We start from the raw sequence: 22,885 nt of genomic DNA, 5'->3' as shown, positions 1-22,885 counted from the left end.
AAACCGCATAGATTGCAGTAGAATATGACACGCACTTTAGTCCCGAGTATACACCTAAACAAAGTGTGGAAAAAGTCTGCTCCTGAAACGAACAGAAAAAAAAAGAAGCTGGATTCTTTAGCACAACAGAGGAGCTGCTTTGCAATGCATGTGCAGCAGAGCTGGGCCCCATGGGGCCAACTAGGAGTCTGTTTCTCTGCTAACAAGTCTCCTCTGTATCATTTGATCATTTAAATTATTATGCCAGGAATTCTCAGGAGGCGACTCGGCACTCCACTTCACAGGGCTGTTTTTAATCTTCCCTTCCCTTTCTTCCCCTCCCGAAAAGTTCAACAGCTCTGAGAGAGAGAGCTGCTCCTGTTGTGTACCTGCATGCCGCACACCAAAGGAGGTGACTTCTAGTGCCAAAGCACAGAGAGAGAGGCTCAGGGGAGCTGTCTGACAAGGAGGAAGGGAGGATGTAGAGACACACACCAGCCCTTTAAAACTCCAAAAGAGGAGGGGAAATCGCTGCTTTGCTGCACAAACTTTTCTCCCGCAGCTTTCATCCGTTCGTCTTTCTGCTGCTGTGTGGATCACAATCGTATCCTTTTATAGCATGGGCACAGACAGAACTGACTTTTCAGAGAGCCTAACCACAGACGTTTACACTTCAACAGACACCACTGAGACAAGACAGCCAAGACTAAACAGGCCACAGAAACACAACAGTCAAACGTACAAACACTTATCAGGGACGCACAAGTTTAAATAAGCAATTTGTTGAAAGACTTCCACAGCCACTTGACATATCTGAAGTTTCATCAGAAACACTTGGTCAGAGATAACCGATTGAACCATTTTTTCCCAGGACCATTTACAGTAAAATTAGCCTCCTGCGTGTCTATGTTCACTGTTACACCAACACTGGAGATATTGCATCAGTCACATGGGACATCACACTGAAGAGAAAAGCTCTTCTTAGACAAACAGGATGACTTAAAACAGTGCTATTCACATCGACCCACTGTCACAGAAATCCCTTTATCAGCCTCTTTTCCATATATCCTTTTAACCTTCCCTGATCAAAACGCAGAGATTACGGTAGGCTCTCATACGTGGACAAGCAGGGATTATCAATCAGTGGCTAAATCAAATTTAAAGTGACGGTAGATAAACTACATGACCAAAAGTATGTGGACACTTGCTTGTCGAACATCTCATTCCAAAACAATGGGCATTAATATGTAGTTGGTCCTCCTTTGCTGCTATAACAGACTCCACTCTTCTGGAAAGGCTTTCCACTCGATGTTGGAACATTGCTGCGGGGGCTTGCTTCCATTCAGCCACAAGAGCATTAGTGAGGTCGGGTACTGATGTTGGGCGATTAGGCCTGGCTCGCAGATGGCGTTCCAATTCATCCCAAAGGTGTTCGATAGCGTTGAGGTCAGGGCTCTGTAGGCCAGTCAAGTTCTTCCACACTGATCTCGACAAACCATTTCTGTATGGACCTTGCTTTGTGCACGGGGGCATTTTCATGCTGAAACAGGAAAGGGCCTTCCCCAAACTGTAGCCACAAATTGTCAAGAATGTAATTGTATGCTGTAGCATTAAGATTTCCCTTCACTGGAACTAAGGGGCCTAGCCCGAAACATGAAACACAGCCCCAGACCATTATTCCTCCTCCACCAAACTTTACAGTTGGCACTATGCAGGTAGCGTACTCCTGGCTTCCGCCAAACCCAGATTCGTCTGTCGGACTGCCAGATGGTGAAGTGTGATTCATCACTCCAGAGAACACGTTTCCACTGATCCAGAGTTCAATGGAGGAGAGCTTTACACCACTCTTAGGCTTGTGTGTGGCTGCTCAGCCATGGAAACCCATTTCATGAAATTCCCGGTTAACAATTATTGTGCTGACCACTCCACAGCACTCAAGTACAACACAGGAGCAGCTTCAGTAGCAGGTTCATCCTATCTAAACCACAGAGGTTTAGACGGTCATTTTTACCCACAGCGATGAGGCATTTTAATGAGTGTTCGGGCTGACCCCAATTAGTCGACTGGTCGATTGTTTGGTCAATAGGCTGTTGGTCAACCAAGATGGTTTTAGTCGAGCAGTAATATATATATTATATATTTATTACTGCTCGACTAAAACAACGTCAACAGTGAAGAGGCGACTCCAGGATACTGGGCATCTATGCAGAATTCCTCTGTTCAGTGTGTGTTCTTTTGCCCATCTTAATATTTTATTTTCATTGGACAGTCTGAGATATGGCTTTTTCTTTGCAACTCTGCCTAAAAGGCTAGCATCCCGTAGTCACCTCTTCACTGTTGACGTTGAGACTGGTGTTTTAATGAAGTACTATTTAATGAAGCTGCCAGTTGAGGACTTGTGAGGCGCCTGTTTCTCAAACTAGACACTCTACTGTACTTGTCCTCTTGCTCAGTTGTGCACCAGGGCCTCCCACTCCTCTTTCTATTCTGGTTAGAGCCAGTTTGCGCTGTTCTGTGAAGGGAGTAGTACACAGCATTGTACAAGATCTTCAGTTTCTTGGAAATTTCTCCCATTGAATAACCTTAATTTCTCAGAACAAGAATAGACTGACGAGTTTCAGAAGAAAGGTCTTTGTTTCCTGCCATTTTGAGCCTGTTATCGAATCCACAAATGCTGATGCTCCAGATACTCAACTAGTCTGAAGAAGGCCAGTTTTATTGCTTCTTTAATCTGAACAACAGTTGTAAAAGGGTTTTCTAATGATCAATTAGCTTTTTAAAATGACAGCTAATCCAAGTTTAACACAACTTGCCATTGGAACACAGGAGTGATGGTTGCTGATAATGGGCCTCTGTACGCCTATGTAGATATTCCATAAAAAATATATTTCGTTTCCCGCTACAATAGTCATTTACAACATTAACAATGTCTACACTGTATTTCTGATCAATTTAATGTTATTTTAATAGACAAAAGGCTCCAAATCGAGCTCTGTACCACATCACCATGCCCCTCCCAAATGTTGCAACAATGCGGAGAGATCTGTATAGCTCCGCATTGATTTGATTGGTTGACAGTAGGTGGGCGCGGCACATCCTGTATAAACACAAACGCACTTCCTTGACAACAGCTCTGCACTGCTCGGTGAAGCACAAGAAGTGAATGCCCTGATTTCTGCATATCACCGTAAATCTGCATGGCCAATGCAGACGTCGGATTGACAAATTGTTAGCGTTTGATTGTTAGTGTATATTCACCATTACATATACCGTTAATCCCTAATCTACAATGTTTGTTACATTGGTCACGGTAATTACTTTGATGCTTTCAATATTATTCCAGTCTTTCCGTTCTCATTGTCTGAGTGGACACATTGTTTGCACAACCTATGGTACACTTGTGAGAAACAAGTTTTGATATATTTCATTCCATTTACGAGTTTTGTCAATTTAGTCATTGTCTTTTGTTTGGTGCTCTCCTGTCAATTTTGAGTAAGGACGCGCACGCATAGAAGTAGTCTATAGGCTACCTGCAAAATCTTTCCAGCTGTCTCCCTTTCGATAACCACTCAGCGTGAATGCGAAAAATGTCATGCTCTGATCCAGTGGAGACGTCATAAAATAGGCCTACCTGATTACTTCTTATCAGCGCTTGGCAGGGACTGAAATAGTTTCCGGTACTCATTTTGGGTGCTGGTACTGTTTATAATTTGGTGCAAGAGCTCCACAATACTTCTGAGCTAATATTCTATAAGAGGAACAGAAGCTCAAGCAGTAGAACATTTGAGGTGCCAATACTCAGCTCTGGTGAGCTCATCCCCAAGTCAAGCACTGCTTCTTATCCCTTGCAAATAGCCTACAGCTGTGTCTGTCCGGAGCTCACTGGCGGGGTAACTCTGAGGGCCCAGAATATTTTACACAATGTTGCAGATAGGCCATGTGCAGCCAATGTGATTTCTAGGATATTAATTTTTATCAGGATGCTTTCTACCTGCAGGCTGCAATGTTTTCATTTGTTGGCTTTATGTAGGCTATTTTACATAGTTGGTAATGGCAAATAAGTAACTTTTTAGGGTTGTATCATTTTGATTAACCACATGACAATGTTGAGATATGAAGACTTATAAATTAAATTAAACTGTTTCACGCAAATTTACATATGAAAACCATAACTGGCACGCATATCGGTAGAAATTGTAAGATACATTTTCATTCAACATGAGAAAGGTTGCTGACTCCTCATGTAGCCTATTAACTTCAGGGGGGTAATGGCAGAATCTGCGAAAGCCAGCAGGAGCGGGAGGAGAATAGTTGGGTCAGCTAAGTTTTTTCTCTCTTCTGGTTATCTAGATCTCTGGCGCCCTCGTGAGGCATGTCTTATTTCATCAAACCATAAACTTTAAGTATTAGACAAGCTCAATGCATATAGATTATTTTATTAAAACACATAGGGTGTGTCTATATATGGAAAAATACTTAAAAAATGTCAACCAATCCATTGGTAGAAAGAACAGATGACTTTCGGTGGACCAAGATGTTTTTTAGTCGGGGACAGTCCTAAAGAAGTATAATTGATTAACTGTTTTATGAGGTCTTTCTATTATTTTTTTTGTTGTTGCTTGTTTCCCTCCAGAGTAGGATATAAAACAGCACTTGAATCAGACATTATTTTAGGGATACTATGGTTGGTGCATGTGCCTTAGTGTTTTTTTCCCTTTTCTTCATGTGTTGGTCATTGTAAGTCATTTTTGATGATGCTGTGATGAAACAATTTCCCCAGTTGGGATTAATAAAGTAACACTCTACTCTCGGATGTTGCTTGTAGAGGCAGTATGGAACTTGGTAGTGAGTGTTGCAATCGAGGACAGACGATTTTTAGGTGCTTCTGCACTCGGGGGTCCTGTTCTGTGAGCTTGTGTGGCCTACCACTTCGGGGCTGAACCATTGTTGCTCCTAGATGTTTCCACTTCACAATAACAGCACTTGCAGTTGACCGAGGCAGTTCTAGCAGGGCAGAAATATGACAAACTGGCTTGTTGGGAAGGTGGCATCCTATGACGGTGCCACGTTGAAAGTCACTGAGCTTCTCATTAAGGCCATTCTACTGCCAATGTTTGTTTATGGAGATTGCATGGCTGTGTGCTTGATTTTTACACACCTGTCAATAACGGGTATGGCTGAAATAGCCGAATCCACTAATTTGAAGGGGTGTCCACATTCTGCTGTATATATAGTGTATATGGTAGATCTGTATACAAAATTAACCCAGTCAAAGAGGAGAGCAGCAGGGGTACTCTGAGGGACCAGGGTGTAGCTCTGAAAGCTGGGCAATCATTTGGGGGAAGAGTCAAAGAAGACTGCTGATAATGAAAGAGAACAGGGCTACTAATTGAAGTTACTAATATGCAGTGCTGGATATTCCTTTAAGAGCAAATCTCTAACCGTAAATCTTTACTAAAAAATGAATATTAAATAATTTAATGGAGTTGTACACTATCCTGCCATTATACCTAGAATTACTTAATCCCAATCATGAAGCGAACCATGGCCGACCCACCATTATGTACAGAAGTCAGTCATATCGTTATCTATGCAACTACAGTAAATGTTTTAATTCAGCCCTTATCTTAATTATGATTGATTGGACATCTGCCCTGAGGTCATGATAACAGATAGCATAACAGCACCTCATTGAGGGTCATAAATCGTAGCACATTAATACATCATATTCTTCAGTGAAACATGGTTCATTACCACATGAATCACAGTGACTGGGAGAAGGTGTTGATGAACAGAATTTTATGAGGAGGTTCAGAGGTCATTCTGGACACACACACGCCTGCTGTCCTCGCAGTATACCAGCAAAGACAAGTTGGCATTCAGGATCCTGGCATCATTTGTACTTCACCACAGTTCTTTAAAAAGTTCTACCTGGTTTGGTGTTATTGTGTAAGCTATCATAGAATCTATGTGTGTGTGGTCTCATCATCTACATTGTTTACACTGTGAGCAGAGTTTGCATCAGCGTTACAGATGAGATAAAGGGCTTCCATGGCTGGTTCCTAGCAGCCACTGGTCTGGTGTTACTCTGCTATTGCTCATCCCACAGCAGGGGGGAGCTCTCTGGGTGCTGGGTGTTGCTCCTTGACAGGCCAGGGCTAGCCTGGTCACCACAGATCTGTTTGTGCTGGATAGCTAACTCCTATGGTTGTTCCTATGAAGTTGGATATAGAACAGGCTTGGCCAGGGCCCATTGTGTTTTTGTCCACATAGAAACTGTGTCTGGTGGGACAGACAGGTCCCAAACGTGTGTCTGGGTGGGCGGTGGTGGTGCGTAGGAGTGGACGAGGGTGGCGTGAGCCAAGACAAGCAGGTGTGTTGGGGCGGTCCGTCTTGGCCCTGTCAGCGATACACCATCATTAGGCGGTGTGGGCTCAGCGGGGTGCACCACTACGTCTCCCTGGGCCCTATGTAATTACGCTCTGACATAATTAACCCAGCAAGCCCATTAGCCAAGCGCTGGCTGGCTGGAGAGAGGAAAAAAACTCTATAATTATGTGTTGTGCGTGTGTTAATGAGGCCAGCTGTGTTCCCATCATACAACATGAACAAATTAATTTATAAGGCTGTGCTTCAAGGTTTTTTTATTTTCATTCAAAACAGTCTTGTTTTTGTTTTTTGTTTTTCTCCAAGTGGTCTTCAAGGTCCAAAAACATAATTTTCTGCTGTTGCAACAAACCGTAACACTGTCATGGATCGAAACTAGGTTGACTGAACTGTTAGTCCTTAGTTCAACCTTCAAAGACAAAGTGCATCATCAAAATGGCTACCTTTGAAAAAGGTTATTTTTTAGTTTAATTTTAAATGCTAACAAACTTAGAGTACGGGAGTCTCCATCCAAAGCAGCTAAAGTCTAATAGTCTTTACAAAGTCATCTATTCTTTTAACAACTGCAGTCACTTGCACACACAAGGTACAATTATTTAATGTTTATCCTTGTTTCAACCTAGATTATATAGATTTTTGTAGCTACAATAAAACCATTTAACAAAATATTAACTTCGACAAGCAGGTGTCCATATACTTTTGGTAATGTAGTGTATCTCTCCCAGGAAATACAAAAATCCTAATACTACAGTAAAATTAGTAGGTTTCTGTGCTGTCTTTTCAATACTACACACCTGATATTCAGAGAGCAGAACAAACGTTTGTCCCTTGACGTCTTGATGTGAAGAAGAGAGTGAAAGATAAAGAAACAGAAAGAGTAATGGTGAAAGAAGAGTCTTTCACTGACAGACAAGCTGAAAGAGACACTCTTTAACATGCTCTGCTGTATGTGTTCCACACATGCCTTTGTCTGGCAGACTGAAGGACATAGACGGCATTACATCAATAACTAGTGTCTCTACAACAATGTCAAAAGACACTCTTAGAAATATACATAAACAAAAAACTAACTCCACCACTTTAATTGATAGAGTAAGCGTTCATGTTTTCTTTCTGCATTACAAAACTAATAAGCAGTAACTGTTTCGTGAACAACTGAAGTCATGTAGACTTCAGAGCTTGAGTGTCAGTCTTACCATTATATAGACTATATATACACAAAAGTACGTGGACAAATTCCATTCAAGTATTCAATATTCCTTTTTTTAGTAAAGATTTACGGTTAGAGATTTGCTCTTAAAGGAATATCCAGCACTGCATATTAGCAACTTCAATTAGTAGCCCTGTTCTCTTTCATTATCAGCAGTCTTCTTTGACTCTCCCCCAAATGATTGCCCAGCTTTCAGAGCTACACCCTGGTCCCTCAGAGTACCCCTGCTGCTCCCCTCTTTGACTGGGTTCATTTTGTATACAGATCTACCATATACACTATATATACAGAAGTAAGTGGACACCCCTTCAAATTAGTGGATTCGGCTATTTCAGCCACACCCGTTGCGGACAGGTGTGTAAAATCAAGCACACAGCCATGCAATCTCCATAAACAAACATTGGCAGTAGAATGGCCTTAATGAAGAGCTCAGTGACTTTCAACTTGGCACCGTCGTGGGATGCCACCTTCCCAACATGCTAGAACCTTCCCAACCTGCTAGAACTGCCCCGGTCAACTGCAAGTGCTGTTATTGTGAAGTGGAAACATCTAGGAGCAACAATGGTTCAGCCATGAAGTGGTAGGCCACACAAGCTCACAAAATGGGACATAGCTCTGAAGCAACACTCACTACCGAGTTCCAAAATGCCTCTGGAAGCGACGTCAGCATAATAACTGTTCGTCGGGAGCTTCATGAAATGGGTTTCCATGGCCGAGCAGCCACAACACAAGCCTAAGATCACCATGTGCAATACCAAGCGTCGGCTGGGGTGGTGTAAAGCTCGCCACCATTGAACCCTACCTGTCTGAATGCATAGCGCCAACTGTAAAGTTGGGTGGAGGAGGAATAATGGTCTGGGGCTGTTTTTCATGGTTCAGGTTAGGCCCCTTAGTTCCCGTGAAGGGAAATCTTAACACTACAGCATACAATGACATTATAGATGATTATGTGCTTCCAACTTTGTGGCAACAGTTTGGGAAAGGCCCTTTCCTGTTTCAACATGACAATTCCCCCGTGCACAAAGCTAGGTCCATTCAGAAATGGATTGTCGATATCAGTGTGGAAGAACTTGACTGACCTGCACAAAGCCCTGATCTCAACCCCGTCAAACACCTTTGGGATGAATTGGAAGGCCGACTGCGAGCCAGGCCTAATCGCCCAACATCAGTGCCCGACCTCACTAATGCTCTTGTGGCTGAATGGAAGTCCCCACATTAATGTTCCAAAAATATAGTGGAAAGCCTTCCCAGAAGAGTGGAGGCTATTATAGCAGCAAAGGGTGGACCAAATCCATATGAATGAATGATTTTGGAATGAGATGTTTGACGAGCAGGTGTCCATATACTTTTGGTAATGTAGTGTATCTCTCCCTCCACACACACACACACACACACACACACACTTCCTCTCTGTTCTGAGCACACACTCTACCGGTCCCTCTGGGGGTCTCTGCTCCACGGGGATCCATTGGAGAGGCCCAGCTCTTTTATGAACATAATGGATTATTAAGCACCTCAAACATCTCCTGGGCCTTTGTTTATTACTGCTCTTATTAATCACTTGTGCAGAATCTCGTCCCGCCCAAAGGAGCTTTCATTTTCAAAACCGCCACAAACATGGCACACACACATAGCTCTCTGAGTTCCCTCATCTTCTATGGGATGTACTCAGCAGCACACTTATTATACAAATCCCCTCAATACCTTACAGGCATCCATAAGCCTCTCTCTCTCTCTCTCAGGTGTCTGCCAACATATATAGAGAGATACAAGGGGAAAGTAATGCTATTTTAATATAATAGGGTCAACGCAACAGTCAATAACGCTCTGTTCTTACAACCTTGGAGCCAAAGGAAATAACCAACGGACTGAAATATGTACTGCACTTACAATCTCGCAGGCCAAGGAGACTTCAATACATGAATGTTCACTGTGCAATGAAGTCACAAAGCCATGATGGAATTGTGTGTATACAGAAGTTGTACCTGGTCCTTGAACCTGGTACCATGCAGTAGTATTTTATCACCACTAGCAAGCACTGTTGGCCCAACGTTTCAGCTGATGCAGATCTCAGCCCTGCCAAGGGCCCAACAAACATAAAACACACGCAGGCGCGCACACACACAAACATACGAGTGCATTCAGATCAGCACCTCTTCACACACAGTAAGTGAGCTCCCTGCTCAGATGAAAGGTACTGTGTTATTCAGGAGAGATGGAGGTAGAGCGAGAGAGAGAGAGAGAGAGGGATGGGTGATCCTGAGGGAGGAGCGTGAGTAAAGAGAGGGGAGGCAGAGCAAACACCTGGAGCGCCAGTCTCAGGGCTACGCTCCTGGCGACAAGGCCCGCTCCTCTTCTCACAGTGACAGGTACAAACAGCAAGGTTCAAACGCCGTCTCAGAGTCAGAGACACTCACACAGGAGGGAGAGTGAGGGATAGAGATCAGAAGAGATGAGGAGAGATGAGCAGAGATCAGGAGAGACCAGGAGAGTTGAGGGGAGATGAGGAGAGGAGAGACCAGGAGAGTTGAGGGGAGATGAGGAGAGACCAGGAGAGACCAAGAAAGATGAGGAGATACCAGGATAGACCAGGAGAGACGAGAAGAGACCAGGAGAGACCAGGAGAGATGAGGAGAGACCAGGAGAGATGAGGAGAGACCGGGAGAGATGAGGAGAGACCGGGAGAGAGGTGTAGCTCTGGAGAGCCAATGCAGTCATGGAAACTGTCACTGTTTTTCACATTCTGTGATGGAGAACTAGTTTATTTACACTGATCAAAAGGTATGGAGGTGAAAATAGAAACAATGAAGCATTGTATACAAGTATTTTTCCAGGCCTGATATGCGTCTTAAAATGCATGACATTATGATTCTGGTGTGTGACAGTTGGGCTTGGAGACCCAATAATAGTTTTTTTATTTGTATAACATTTTCAAGGTGTTCTCATTGCTCAGACCATATACAAAAACATATACTGTTCCCCATAAAATGCATAGGATGTAGTGGAGTTGCCTCATAGAACTGTTCATGATACCGGTCCAGGTTGCCATAGTCACATTGTCGTGCTACATGTATTTCTTTGTCACAGGAAACAACACCGCTCTGCACCACTCTGGGTGGTACCACTAAAGCTAGCTAACTTCATGATGTGTTCATATCCTATCTGGATGGAGTTAGGACCACAGAGATCTTATTCAATTACTAGAGGGGCTATGCCATAAATTCTCGAAGTTCCAGAATGAAGTGAAAATGGCAGCCATATTGTTCAGGGAGAAATCCAAACCAGTCTAATTGGAATGAATGACAGTAGAGCCATTATCCTCATTTTACTTATATAGGGAAATAAAACAAAGGCATGTGATACTCTATATCAAAAATTGTATTGTATCATATAATTATTGTCAACCTAAAATATTGTTATATTATCATAAATACAGTTTATATGGGTTTTATACCAATTTCCAGTATAAGTAGCCTCTAAAATATATGTAAACACACCATAAATGTCAAAAATACACAAGTGAAGCTGAGTCCAGACACATCAAATATAATGATAGCTATCTTGTTTAGCAGCTGGGAATTGATACACTTGCTGACTTTACAGTAAAAACAAAAGCCAAATCATAACAAAATATGAAGAATGAGCCATTAGTATAGAGGATTTCTGTTGACATCAGCCGAAAGAGCACAGTGATGTGTATGTTAGTGTCTGTATGTCTGCCCGTGTGTGTGTGTGTGTGTGTGTGTGTGTGTGTGTGTGTGTGTGTGTGTGTGTGTGTGTGTGTGTGTGTGTGTGTGTTCATAGGAGAGAGAGAGAGAGAGAGAGCGCGAGAGAGAGAGCGAGAGAGCGAGAGAGAGAGATTGGTGACACACAGTGTATCGTATTTCCTCTGTCTATAACATTCATATGAATTGTGAAATTTAAAACAGCATCATAACATGTTCATCGTTATTGTGGATAACTGATACCTGACACCAAACGTCACTGCTAAATGGATACAACAGGTCACATATTGAGTTGCTGCCCTTGTCCCCCTCCCCCTCCCTGGCTCTCCTTCTGCATTCATTAACTCTGCTGTCGGCTGCTCTCATTGGACCAATGGCCTTTGAGTGTCAGCAGACCAACCAGCATGCAAGGATCCTTTCAATTGAAATAAGAGGAGCGAGAGAAAAAAATGCCTGGCAATGAATAGTAATAACGGCATTAAGATTAACGAGCACGGTGTGTTAAGAATAATTGCGTCTGTCAGAATATTAAAAATACATGAGCTGGAGCATTTGTTTGGAGACTGGTGGGAAAGCAGCACATTGTTGTGTTTATAGGGGAGGAGGGAGATAAAGTGGGAACCACAGCCAACTGACTGTCCTCTGGTGTACCTGGAGCAATCCATTCTGGGAAGAGGGGGTGACCTTGAACAGGCCAGTGAGATGCACAATGATAAACAGACGTTGGATACCGCAGGCCCACCTCACAGTCACAGATGGCATATTCTGTGAGGGGGCCGATACACAAATACCCTACTTGTTGCTGTGACTCCTGTTTGGAATCAGATAGAGGTAAAGAATATCTGAAGGATAATAATTAACAGATTGAGACTTTTAGCAATTAGCAGTTAACGACAATTATTGGTATAGCATTATGGGATTAGACAGCAAATAATAATCAGCAGTTTTTGCTTTTACTGCTGTGCAAAAAAACAACTCCAATATTAACTCATTCTGTGTAGTTAGCCCAGGAGAAATCATCCATGCACACACCTGCAGTGACACACAGTATGAGAGCTAAGACTAGAGCCTCCGATGAGGGAAAGTCTCCTAGATGCTAATGCTAGCGCAGGTCTAGGTAAAATCAGATGGAGATGAGTGTCTGGATTTGCTAATGCAAGGACACCTGATGTAGCCAGAGAGGCCCACACTTTTAGACAAGGCTCAACCCCCAACCCGGACAATCAAAGATAACTAATTGTTGGGATTGTATGTCCACTTCAATGTCATATGTTTACAAATTACATCACATTGGTCAAATGAACAGAAAATAGGAACTGATTAGAAAGTGAGTATGCATGCATGCGTGTGTGTGTGTGTGTGTGTGTGCGCGTGCGTGAAAGTAAAAGTAAATGTTCAATTCCATCCTTATAGCTACAAGGTTTCCGATACAGTTTAACCGCCACATGGTTTGTGAGTACACTTTCTTGTCAATGCCTGTGTTGTCCTCCTTGCCTTACATTACCACTGTTGGTTCAGTCTGCTCTTGATAGAAAATGTGTTTATGACAAAATATAGCCCCTAAAACCATCCTGGGTCCTCCATTAAGCCCTTGATACGTGAAAGTGTAGGTCAGGAAATCAAACTGAATAAATCTTAAAAGACATCAATTTCTTATCAAGAAAATAACTAAATTCAAAGTGTGTGGTGCAATATCAAGCAGGGGACTTCAATGAAAAATGGAGACCTTTAAAAGTAAGTCGCTATTTCTCCGACATCCACTTTTATCTTGAATTCATTAAATCTGTAAACAGCATTCTCTACTCTTGCCATGAGTGTTCCTCTGATCTAGCTGGAGATTGGACTGTGTTTTCCTCTCGTCTCCTGCAACAAAGAGCAATACTGTATAGTTTTCCCCGGCACCAAACAACAACAGAATAAACAGTCTTTCTCCCCATCCTTTGCGCCTTCTCTTTCTCTCTCACTTCCCCTGCTGGTCACATCAGGCTTGCGTTCCACACTAAGACAAGCTACAGTTGGCTTTTAATTGGCCCTCTGCAATCACCAGCCTATCCCCACAAGGATCGGCTCTCCTCAGCAATGCAACTCTCAAGGACCAGCACTCAGGTTTTGAAGTGGCCCCACACAGTCTTGGAAACCACAGAGAGCACCGACTCTAAAACATAGATAAGAGCTACGGTCTTATGATGTTACAGGATATTTAATCTGTATCAGAATGTTTTTAATGGCATTATACCCATAAATAACACAACAAGTTACTGTAACACACAGCTATTAATGTTCCCAATGTTGAAATAGGCCTACTCCCTCTTATCAATGTTCTTGAAGTTTAACACTTGCGCGCAGACACACAAGTACTGTTAAGGCTCAGACACACCAATAGCGTTTGTTGGTCGAGAGTACATAGCACCTCTGAAAGTAATTTGCGAACTGAGTGCGCACAGCATGTAGAATCAAGTAAAGAATTATGGCGGGTGGTCCCTAAAATATTGATTGGCAGACAAACAAAGCAAAATCCTTGACAATAATAATAACCAATAATGAAATCATTACAATTGGTAAACTCTTCAAGCATTGTGTGTGTGTGTCTAAAAAAAAATGAACATTTTTAGAAAGTGCCATACTGGGCTACCAGAATAGCCATGTCCTGTCCAGAAACAACCCCTAGCCCCTCAACATCTGCTCTGTCAACTTTATCCAACTGTCTGGAAGAGGTTAAGTCTTGGATGCAGAACAACTTCCTCCAACTCAACAGCAGCAAGACCGAGGCAACTCCTGCAGCATCCGCCCTGCCATCTCTCCTCAGTCATCACCAACCTGGGTTTGATATTCCGTGCACTCTCCTTCAATGCCCACATTAAATCACATTCATAAGCCATGCCAAACTGCTTAATGCACCCAGGACCCGGCTCCAAACAAACCGTACCTTTTCCTGCCACGTACCACACCTTTGGAACTCCCTTCATGACAAGACTGTTCACTGTTGGGCTTTTAAAAATAAAAAAATCTATTTCATGCACTTTGAGTTAATTTATGCATCTGTCCTCGTGCTCCTAGACCTTAGTGCTGCTTTTGATACCATCGATCACCACATTCTTTTGGAGATTGGAAACCCAAATTGGTCTTCACGGACAAGTTCAGGCCTGGTTTAGATCTTATCGGTTGAAAAGATATCAGTTTGTCTCTGTGGATGGTTTATCCTCTGACAAATCAACTGTACATTTTGGTGTTCCTCAAGGTTCTGTTTTAGGACCACTATTGTTTTCACTATATATTTTACCTCTTGGTGATGTCATTTGGAAACATCATGTTAACTTTCACTGCTATGCGGATGACACACAGCTGTACATTTCAATGAAACATGGTGAAGACCCAATGACAGCTTTGCACACTCTTGGCATTCTCTTATACCAGCTTCACCAGGAATGCTAAAAATAAAGAAAAACTCTTGAATGAGTAGGTGTTCTAAAACTTTTGACCGGTAGTGTAGGTAGCTAGGATATGTCAGTCTGCTAACAATTTACAGTTTATTAATAAGTCAATACACACTAAATCTTATGCAAACATTTGAGAAATAATACTTTATCTTGGCATTGTGGCACGGTGTGTGCAGCTTATAATATATTAATTAATAGATAATAGATCTGTGGTGTGTATTTATGGGTGCCTTGGGAAGCCAGGCTTCCCCAAATAAAGCGTCTCTTTCGTCTCTCTGTGTTTCATAAATTTTCTTGAATGTCCAGTATCTCACCGGAGAAAGCATCCAAGAGAATGAAACAGCGCCCCTCTGTCTCAGTATGTGTAGCCCATTTATCAGATTCTGTCTGATCAAAAAGAGTATGACATGTTGTTGCCCGTAGCATTGAATGCAAGGGAAGCCAGCGAGCATTTGGCCTCCCCTTGATCATTTGTTTTATAAAATAATAGCCAACTGAGTGAGCTCAGCTGTGAATGGTCCTGGTGCACCAAAAAAAAGTGTCAAAAGGAAGTTAGTTTGGATTTGGCTTCAAACCAATCACATCACATTAGAAGCTAAACATTAACAACACATCTCGTTGTGTAATTGTCCTCCGGTGGCTAGCTAAAATCGTGCATTCCTAAATTAGCCATGGATGGAGCTAGGGATTTGGACTTGTGGTTTTACTTCATTCTCCATACTGGCTAATGGTTATAACGGTGATTTAATTCTCCATACTGTCTAATGATTAGAACGGTGATTTAATTCTCCATACTGGCTAATAATTATAACAGTGATTTAACTCTCCATACTGGCTAATGATTATAACAGTGATTTAATTCTCCATACTGTCTAATGATTAGAACAGTGATTTAATTCTCCATACTGGCTAATGATTATAACAGTGATTTAACTCTCCATACTGGCTAATGGTTATAACGGTGATTTAATTCTCCATACTGGCTAATGATTAGAACGGTGATTTAATTCTCCATACTGGCTAATAATTATAACAGTGATTTAACTCTCCATACTGGCTAATGATTATAACAGTGATTTAATTCTCCATACTGGCTAATGATTATAACGGTGATTTAATTATCCATACTGGCTAATGATTATAACGGTGATTTAATTATCCATACTGGCTAATGATTATAACAGTGATTTAATTATCCATACTGGCTAATGATTATAACAGTGATTTAATTATCCATACTGGCTAATGATTATAACGGTGATTTAATTCTCCATACTGGCTAATGATTATAACGGTGATTTAATTCTCCATACTGACTAATGATTAGAACGGTGATTTAATTCTCCATACTGACTAATGATTAGAACGGTGATTTAATTCTCCATACTGGCTAATGATTATAACGGTGATTTAATTCTCCATACTGACTAATGATTAGAACGGTGATTTAATTCTCCATACTGGCTAATTATTATAACAGTGATTTAATTCTCCATACTGACTAATGATTATAACGGTGATTTTGATCAGACATTGTGCCCCTGGACTGAGAGGATGGACCTTCTTTTTCTTTCTTTTTTGTACTTTTTACCCTCTTTTCATGATATCCAATTGGTAGTTACAGTCTTGTCCATCGCTGCAACTCCCGTACCGACTCGGAGAGGCGAAGGTTGAGAGTCATGCTGCCTCCGAAACACGACCCTTAACCCGGAAGCCAGTCACACCAATGTGTCAGAGGAAACACCGTACAACTGGTGACCGAAGTCAGCATGCATGCGCCCGGGCCCAAGGACATCGGCACAAGGACATCCCGGCTGGCCAAAACCTCCCCTAACCCGGACAATGCTGGGCCAATTGTGAGTCGCCGCATGGGTCTCCCGGTCACGGCCGGCTGCGACACAGCCTGGGAACCCGGGTCTGTAGTGATGCTTCTAGCACAGAAATGCACTCGGGAGGCACGAGAGGATGGAAGTTCAACATGTAGCTAGCTAGATGTAGTACATTCATGTTAACTAGCTGGCCTGCCACATTGTTGCCCAATGAAAGGAAGTTAGGCTAGTGAGCAAGCATTTTAGCCAGGTAGCCTAGGACAATCAAATCTAAAAGCTTGTACTGCATGACAGTCATAAACCATTTAGGCAACATGAAAGAGGAGGATGGCATTGGTGTTTCTCTACAAGTAGGGCGAGTTAGGTTTTTCTACTTGCAAGCACGCACACAGAAATCGGATACCATGGACAGCCACATCATATTTAGCTAATGTTGATTGGACTAAATCGTTTTTGATATATTTTAGTTGTCACTGTATTAGGACTAAGCAGAGGTGATTAGATGATGTTGAAATGTTGAAGTTGAAATGGTGCTGGAATAGTGGAGGCAGCGCCTGTTTTCTTTGCGACTGGCGGTAACTCTCTGTGGTTCTAAATCAATAGTTGTTTAGTAGTCCGAAAATGTCAGAAACATGAACTTGCTTGACCATGCTGTAGGTCATGTAACTGTTTGGTACATGCGGTATGTTTTGTGGATGATGCTCTCAGGTTTTCTGATGAAACAAAGGTGTGTTTGAATTTATTCTGCCACTGTATCTTGTTATTGTCTCGGCCTTAGGCTTATATATCATGGTGTCAGAGCATATGAACTAATAGGTTATACAGCAAACAACACAATTATCACAACACATTTTTGCCTGGCTTTGCTTCCCCAGTGATTTTACCCACACACCGCTACTTTAATAGATTCATAGAATAGAGATAGAAGGGTGAACTCCTACTTTGAAAGGACATGAAGTGAAAGGACATGAAGTGTTGGCTGTGCACTTGACCAATGACAGGCATTCCAAATTTAACCCCGTCCACATGTGAAAGTTGAAATATCAAGTCGTTTTGGGTTTTATAGCAAAAACTGAAGAAAAAAAACAAGCCATTTTTTTATATTTCTATACAAAATGAAATAAACAAACTGTTTTCATGTTCCCGATTGCGCCGCTTTAACTTGGAAAGCAAACGATCAAAACGTACACAGACCGTTATCTAACCTCAGGAATCTTGACTTAATGTTGTCCATGACATAGGCTAATTAATTAACTTGACTGCTCTAACAACATAGACACCAAAATGTTCTGTCAATCTTCGAGATAAACATTAATTCCCGCACTTTGGCTGTTGTTCAGTCTTGTGCAGCATCACACAAGCTCTTTATCACTTGACTGTCATTCAGAAAATCCTTTCCTGAATCAGCTGATTGCGCGATAATGTCCCCACATAACTAAACAGCTAGATAAAGGTGCATGAAACTATTATGCATGATTATTGAAGAACCCCGTTAATGACAGTATACATTTTAGTTTTATTAGTCATGTTAAAGTTACTCTTTCAGTTAGAAGTATTCGATTTTGCAACCACATAATTATTTTGGATGTGTGCCCATGACAACTGTTTTCACACCATAAGATAGCGAGATATGTCACGACATCCGCCGCTCCTCTCCTTGTTCGGGCGGCGTTCGGCGATCGACGTCACCGGCTTTCTAGCCAGTGCCGCTCCATTTCTCGATATGTCCATTTGTTTTGTCTTGTTCCATACACACCTGGTTTTTATTCCATAACCACACTGCATGTATTTAGTCCTCTGTTCCCCTCCATGTCTTTGTGTGTAATTGTTTATTGTTATGTGGATATTGTCAGGCGCCATACTTTTGTTACGTTCCGTGTTTTTGGCACGTTTATGTTTTTATGCACTGTCATTTTTGGACCGGAATAAAGGTGCGCCTGCTTACTACACTCTGCTCTCCTGCACCTGACTTCACTTCCCGTACACACCCCTAACAAGATACAAAATGTTAAGGAGGTACAGTACAATTCCGAAATCTCCATACAAAAAAAAAAGTGTACAACAGCAATATCCAGGAATTTTACAGGATCAAGTTCAATGTGCAATTAAATTGTTAAATGCTTAGTATATGGTACAACGACAAACAGTATCATAAATGTAAGAGAGAAAGGTAGTGTTTTATGTCACACGATTGTTGCCAAATCTGTGAAGACTCCAAGCATGAGAAACCGTTTAAACATACACTACCGTTCAAAAGTTTGGGGTCACTTAGAAATGTCCTGATTTTTGAAAGAAAAACACTTTTTTTGTCCATTAAAATATCAAAATCGATCAGAAATACAGTGTAGACATTGTTAATGTTGTAAATGCCTATTGTAGCTGGAAATGGCAGATTTTTTTAATGGAATATCTACATAGGCGTACAAAGGCCCATTATCAGCAACCATCACTCCTGTGTTCCAATGGCACCTTGTGTTAGCTAATCCAAGTTTATCATTTTAAAAGGCTAATTGATCATTAGAAAACCCTTTTTCAATTATGTTAGCAAAGCTGAAAACTGTTGTTCAGATTAAAGAAGCAATAAAAGTGGCCTTCTTCAGACTAGTTGAGTATCTGGAGCATCAGCATTTGTGGGTTCGATTACAGGCTCAAAATGGCCAGAAACAAATACCTTTCTTCTGAAAATCGTCAGTCTATTCTTGTTCTGAGAAATGAAGCCTATTCCATACCAGAAATTGCCAAGAAACTGAAGATCTCGTACAACGCTGTGTACTACTCCCTTCACAGAACAGTGCAAACTGTCTATAACCAGAATAGAAAGAGGAATGGGAGGCCCCGGTGCACAACTGAGCAAGATAACAAGTACATTAGAGTGTCTAGTTTGAGAAACAGACGCCTCACAAATCCTCAACTGGCAGCATCATTAAATAGTAGTCGCAAAACACCAGTCTCAACATCAACAGTGAAGAGGCGACTCTGAGATGTTAGCCTTCTAGGCAGAGCTCCTCTGTCCAGTGTCTGTGTTCTATTGCCCATCTTAATCTTTTATTTTGTTTGGCCAGTCTGAGATAAGGCTTTTTCTTTGCAACTCTGCCTAAAAGGCCAGCATTCCTGGAGTCGCCTCTTCACTGTTGACGTTGAGACTGGCGTTTTGCGGATTTCACTGTTTCAGGGACAAAATTACATGTATTTAAGTATTTTGTTATTGTTGTTGTTATTATACATTTTCCCTAAAGTATTTATAATTTCTTCCAATTTTGATTTGTATGTTTAGGTCACATAATATAATTTAAAAGTATGCATTAAGTTGTCTGTAATAGAATAAACATGTCAGAAACTAATGTAGACATTAATAAATGCTTTTCTATAGCTTCCAAAATATTTTTTACAATGGTGAGAGAATGCCAAGATGGAGGCGTGGCAGCTTAACACAGTGGCCCCTATCAGTCATCTTGTGTGCTGTATATATAAATCATTGAGTCTAACGGTCATCTCGCACAAAACTGCGCATGTGCAGGCCGTCAAATCGAAGGCCCTCCTTCAATATGTTTTTTTTTAACGAAAATGTGTCAGTTTGTCACATGTTCAACTACTTAAGACATTGGCTTGAATCTAGGATGTGCCTTTATATTGAGAAAATGAACAACTAAGGAATAGTTTTTCACTTCTCTCATTGACTTCTCAAACCCCAAACCACAGCCTGGTCTGCTTTGTTTGTTTCGTTCCCGGAAGTCTCGCGATGTTACGCCTCTTGGTTTAGAAACTCTGTGGTTGACCTAATGATGTTGACTTGGGCTTGGTGTGTAGTTGATCTGGCTGGGAAGAGTGATCCCCTATGGGAGGGTTGTTACATGAGTAATGTATGTTGTCTGTGTCTGTGTTGTGATGTGATGTGATGTGTGTGTGGCTCTGTTCCAGGTGGGAGACTCACCTGGGGCTTCGATAAGCTGCTTGTAGATTCCCAGGAATGCAGACTCTGCCTCCTTACTGCGCTTGTTCAGGGCAACCACCTAGAGAGAACAGGACAGGACACAGCCGTCAGGGTGACACTCAGGCATCAATACTACACCTGTGCTGAATGGACATTTATTGACCCATACACACCGCCAATCTACATTTAAATGCATTCTACACTGTTTTGACATATGAAGTAAACAGCCAGCATATAAAGTAATTGTGCAAATGAGACAGACAGAAACAAAACCACAATGATCCATCTGTAGAAGTTAATCCCCAACATGACATTCTGATGGGGTTTGTGTGCTGAATTATGTGAACAAGGTTCTGAGGTAATACTGCAAGCTGATATTTGGCCTCTTAAACCCCAACGTTGCAGTGTGTAGTGAGGTGACATTTGTCCTGTTAAAACGCAGGTGCTGGTGTGCTCTATGAGGCATGTCAGCGTCTGTGACCTCCATCACACCAGCACCCAGACCCTCCTGCTATTCTCCACTCCACGGGTGATGCAAACCAATTAACAATTCATTAGGAGGGACAAAGAAGGGAATTAGGCACCACCTGGCCCCATGGAGAGGGCACCTGCCCTGGTGGATATATGGGTTACAGTCCTCACAGCTCCTATAATACACCAGCAACCCTGTTGTCGGAGGATGTCATTGGCTGAAAGTCTTATAGATGTAGGATCTTAATTTGATTACTCTTTTGTTGCTGAGAGGAAGGAAATGCAAACTTGTAGAGCATTTGAGTTTTAAAAAAGCTCTTAAAGTTTTTATTTCCACATGGAAATTTCAGACTTAATTTGCCCCAACGAAAAATGTAATCAACCCCTACAAAAATGTTGATTAATTACAAACCACTTTCCCTGTTGCTGCAGGATTATTTTCCTGCTGTAGCAAACATGCTCAAATTAAGATCGTACATCTGTAGTTTAGCAACTCTGAAATATTACATCAGCTCCACTCCAAATGTCCCTCCAGTCCAAGAGCAGACTGAAAGCTAATTATTTCCATCTATTGTCTATAGAATTCCTGTCAGTGTTATAGTTTTGATCTGATCAGACACAATGACTTCTATTGAAGGGGCAAAGTGTATGGTTACGTCTGAGACATTCTTTAATGGTCTATCTTCAGCTCAACAATAGTATTGTGGAACACTGACTGAAAACACTTATGAGAATGGTGGAGAAACTGTTTAGAGGCTTATAAATAACAACTGTGGAAAACAGAGAGACAAAGAGCCCTTGATTTACTGGAAATGGCTTGTGTCCTCCCTGGAGAGGCAAAACGACAGCATCATGTTTAAAGAAATATCATAAAGATCAAACAAATCCCTCCCATCACTCCCACTCCGAGTTCATGGAAAAGCTTGAGCCCAATCAATACAGATGTAATAGTCTGCAGCTCTCAGCCGACTCCTCTACTCTCTCTCCCCCTCTCTTCCTCTGCGTTGTTGGTTCAGCAAATAGCCTTCACACGTATAAAATAAGTGGCCTCTCTATACAAAACATGTATACATGCATATGTGTGACTGACTCCAAAATCCCAAAACAATCCAAAATCCAAATTACGAAATGTAGTGTGCTGTGTGTGCCTGTAAACCGATCCACCCTCAGTAAAGAAGAACCGGTAGATATTAACATTATTCACATATGTATAGGCTACTTGCCAGCTGTTTCTAAATGTCAAACGCCCTTTGTCTCCCTGTCAATGAGATGCATTAACAAAGAAGAAGGCTACTGTCCCATTGTGAATGATGCCATGGTGAGCTCATTGACTGTCAACTGTGTCAATGCATTGATGAACCCATCAAACAGGGCCCTGAACAACAAATGTAAAAAGCACAGGACCTGAGAATGCAACAGGCTCCATTTTCCTGGCCCTTCATCATCCTTTAACGAGAGAACATGGAGATTACCTCCACAATCACACCATTAACCTGTCTGCAACTGCTAGAGTAGACATCTATCACATGCCTGATGCCTCCTCACGTGAGCACACTCGGTATGCGTAACCCTCTCCCCTTACGCACGCTGCCACTACCATCAAATCAAATGTTATTTGTCACATGCACCAAATACAACAGGTGTAGACCTTGAGTGAAATACTTACTTACAACCCCTTTAACCAACAATGCAGTTCAAGAAAATACCCCCCCAAAAAAGTAAGATAAGAATAACAAATCATTAAAGAGCAGCAGTAAATAACAACAGCGGGGATATATACAGGGGCACCGGTGTCGAGGCAATTGAGGTAATATGTACATGTAGGTAGAGTTATTAAAGTAATAATAACAGAGAGCAGCGTAGAGGGGGGGGGGGGGGTGCAAATAGTCTGGGTAGCCATTTGATTCGATGTTTAG

At 41.8% G+C, this 22,885-nt stretch overlaps 1 protein-coding gene across 1 annotated transcript in view; it reads right to left on the bottom strand.

Annotated features, from left to right (window-relative positions):
• The window catches only part of LOC139410813 (homeobox protein cut-like 2), a 117,965-nt gene that overhangs the window by 18,353 nt on the left and 76,727 nt on the right, over nucleotides 1-22,885 (bottom strand). Inside the window, exon 4 of the mRNA XM_071156342.1 lies at nucleotides 20,499-20,577. Within this exon, the coding sequence (XP_071012443.1) occupies nucleotides 20,499-20,577 (79 nt within the window). The remainder of the gene's footprint in view (nucleotides 1-20,498; nucleotides 20,578-22,885) is intronic.

Source organism: Oncorhynchus clarkii, chromosome 6, assembly GCF_045791955.1.
Source record: "Oncorhynchus clarkii lewisi isolate Uvic-CL-2024 chromosome 6, UVic_Ocla_1.0, whole genome shotgun sequence".
NCBI lineage: Eukaryota > Metazoa > Chordata > Actinopteri > Salmoniformes > Salmonidae > Oncorhynchus > Oncorhynchus clarkii.
This window is presented reverse-complemented; position numbering and strand designations above follow the sequence as displayed.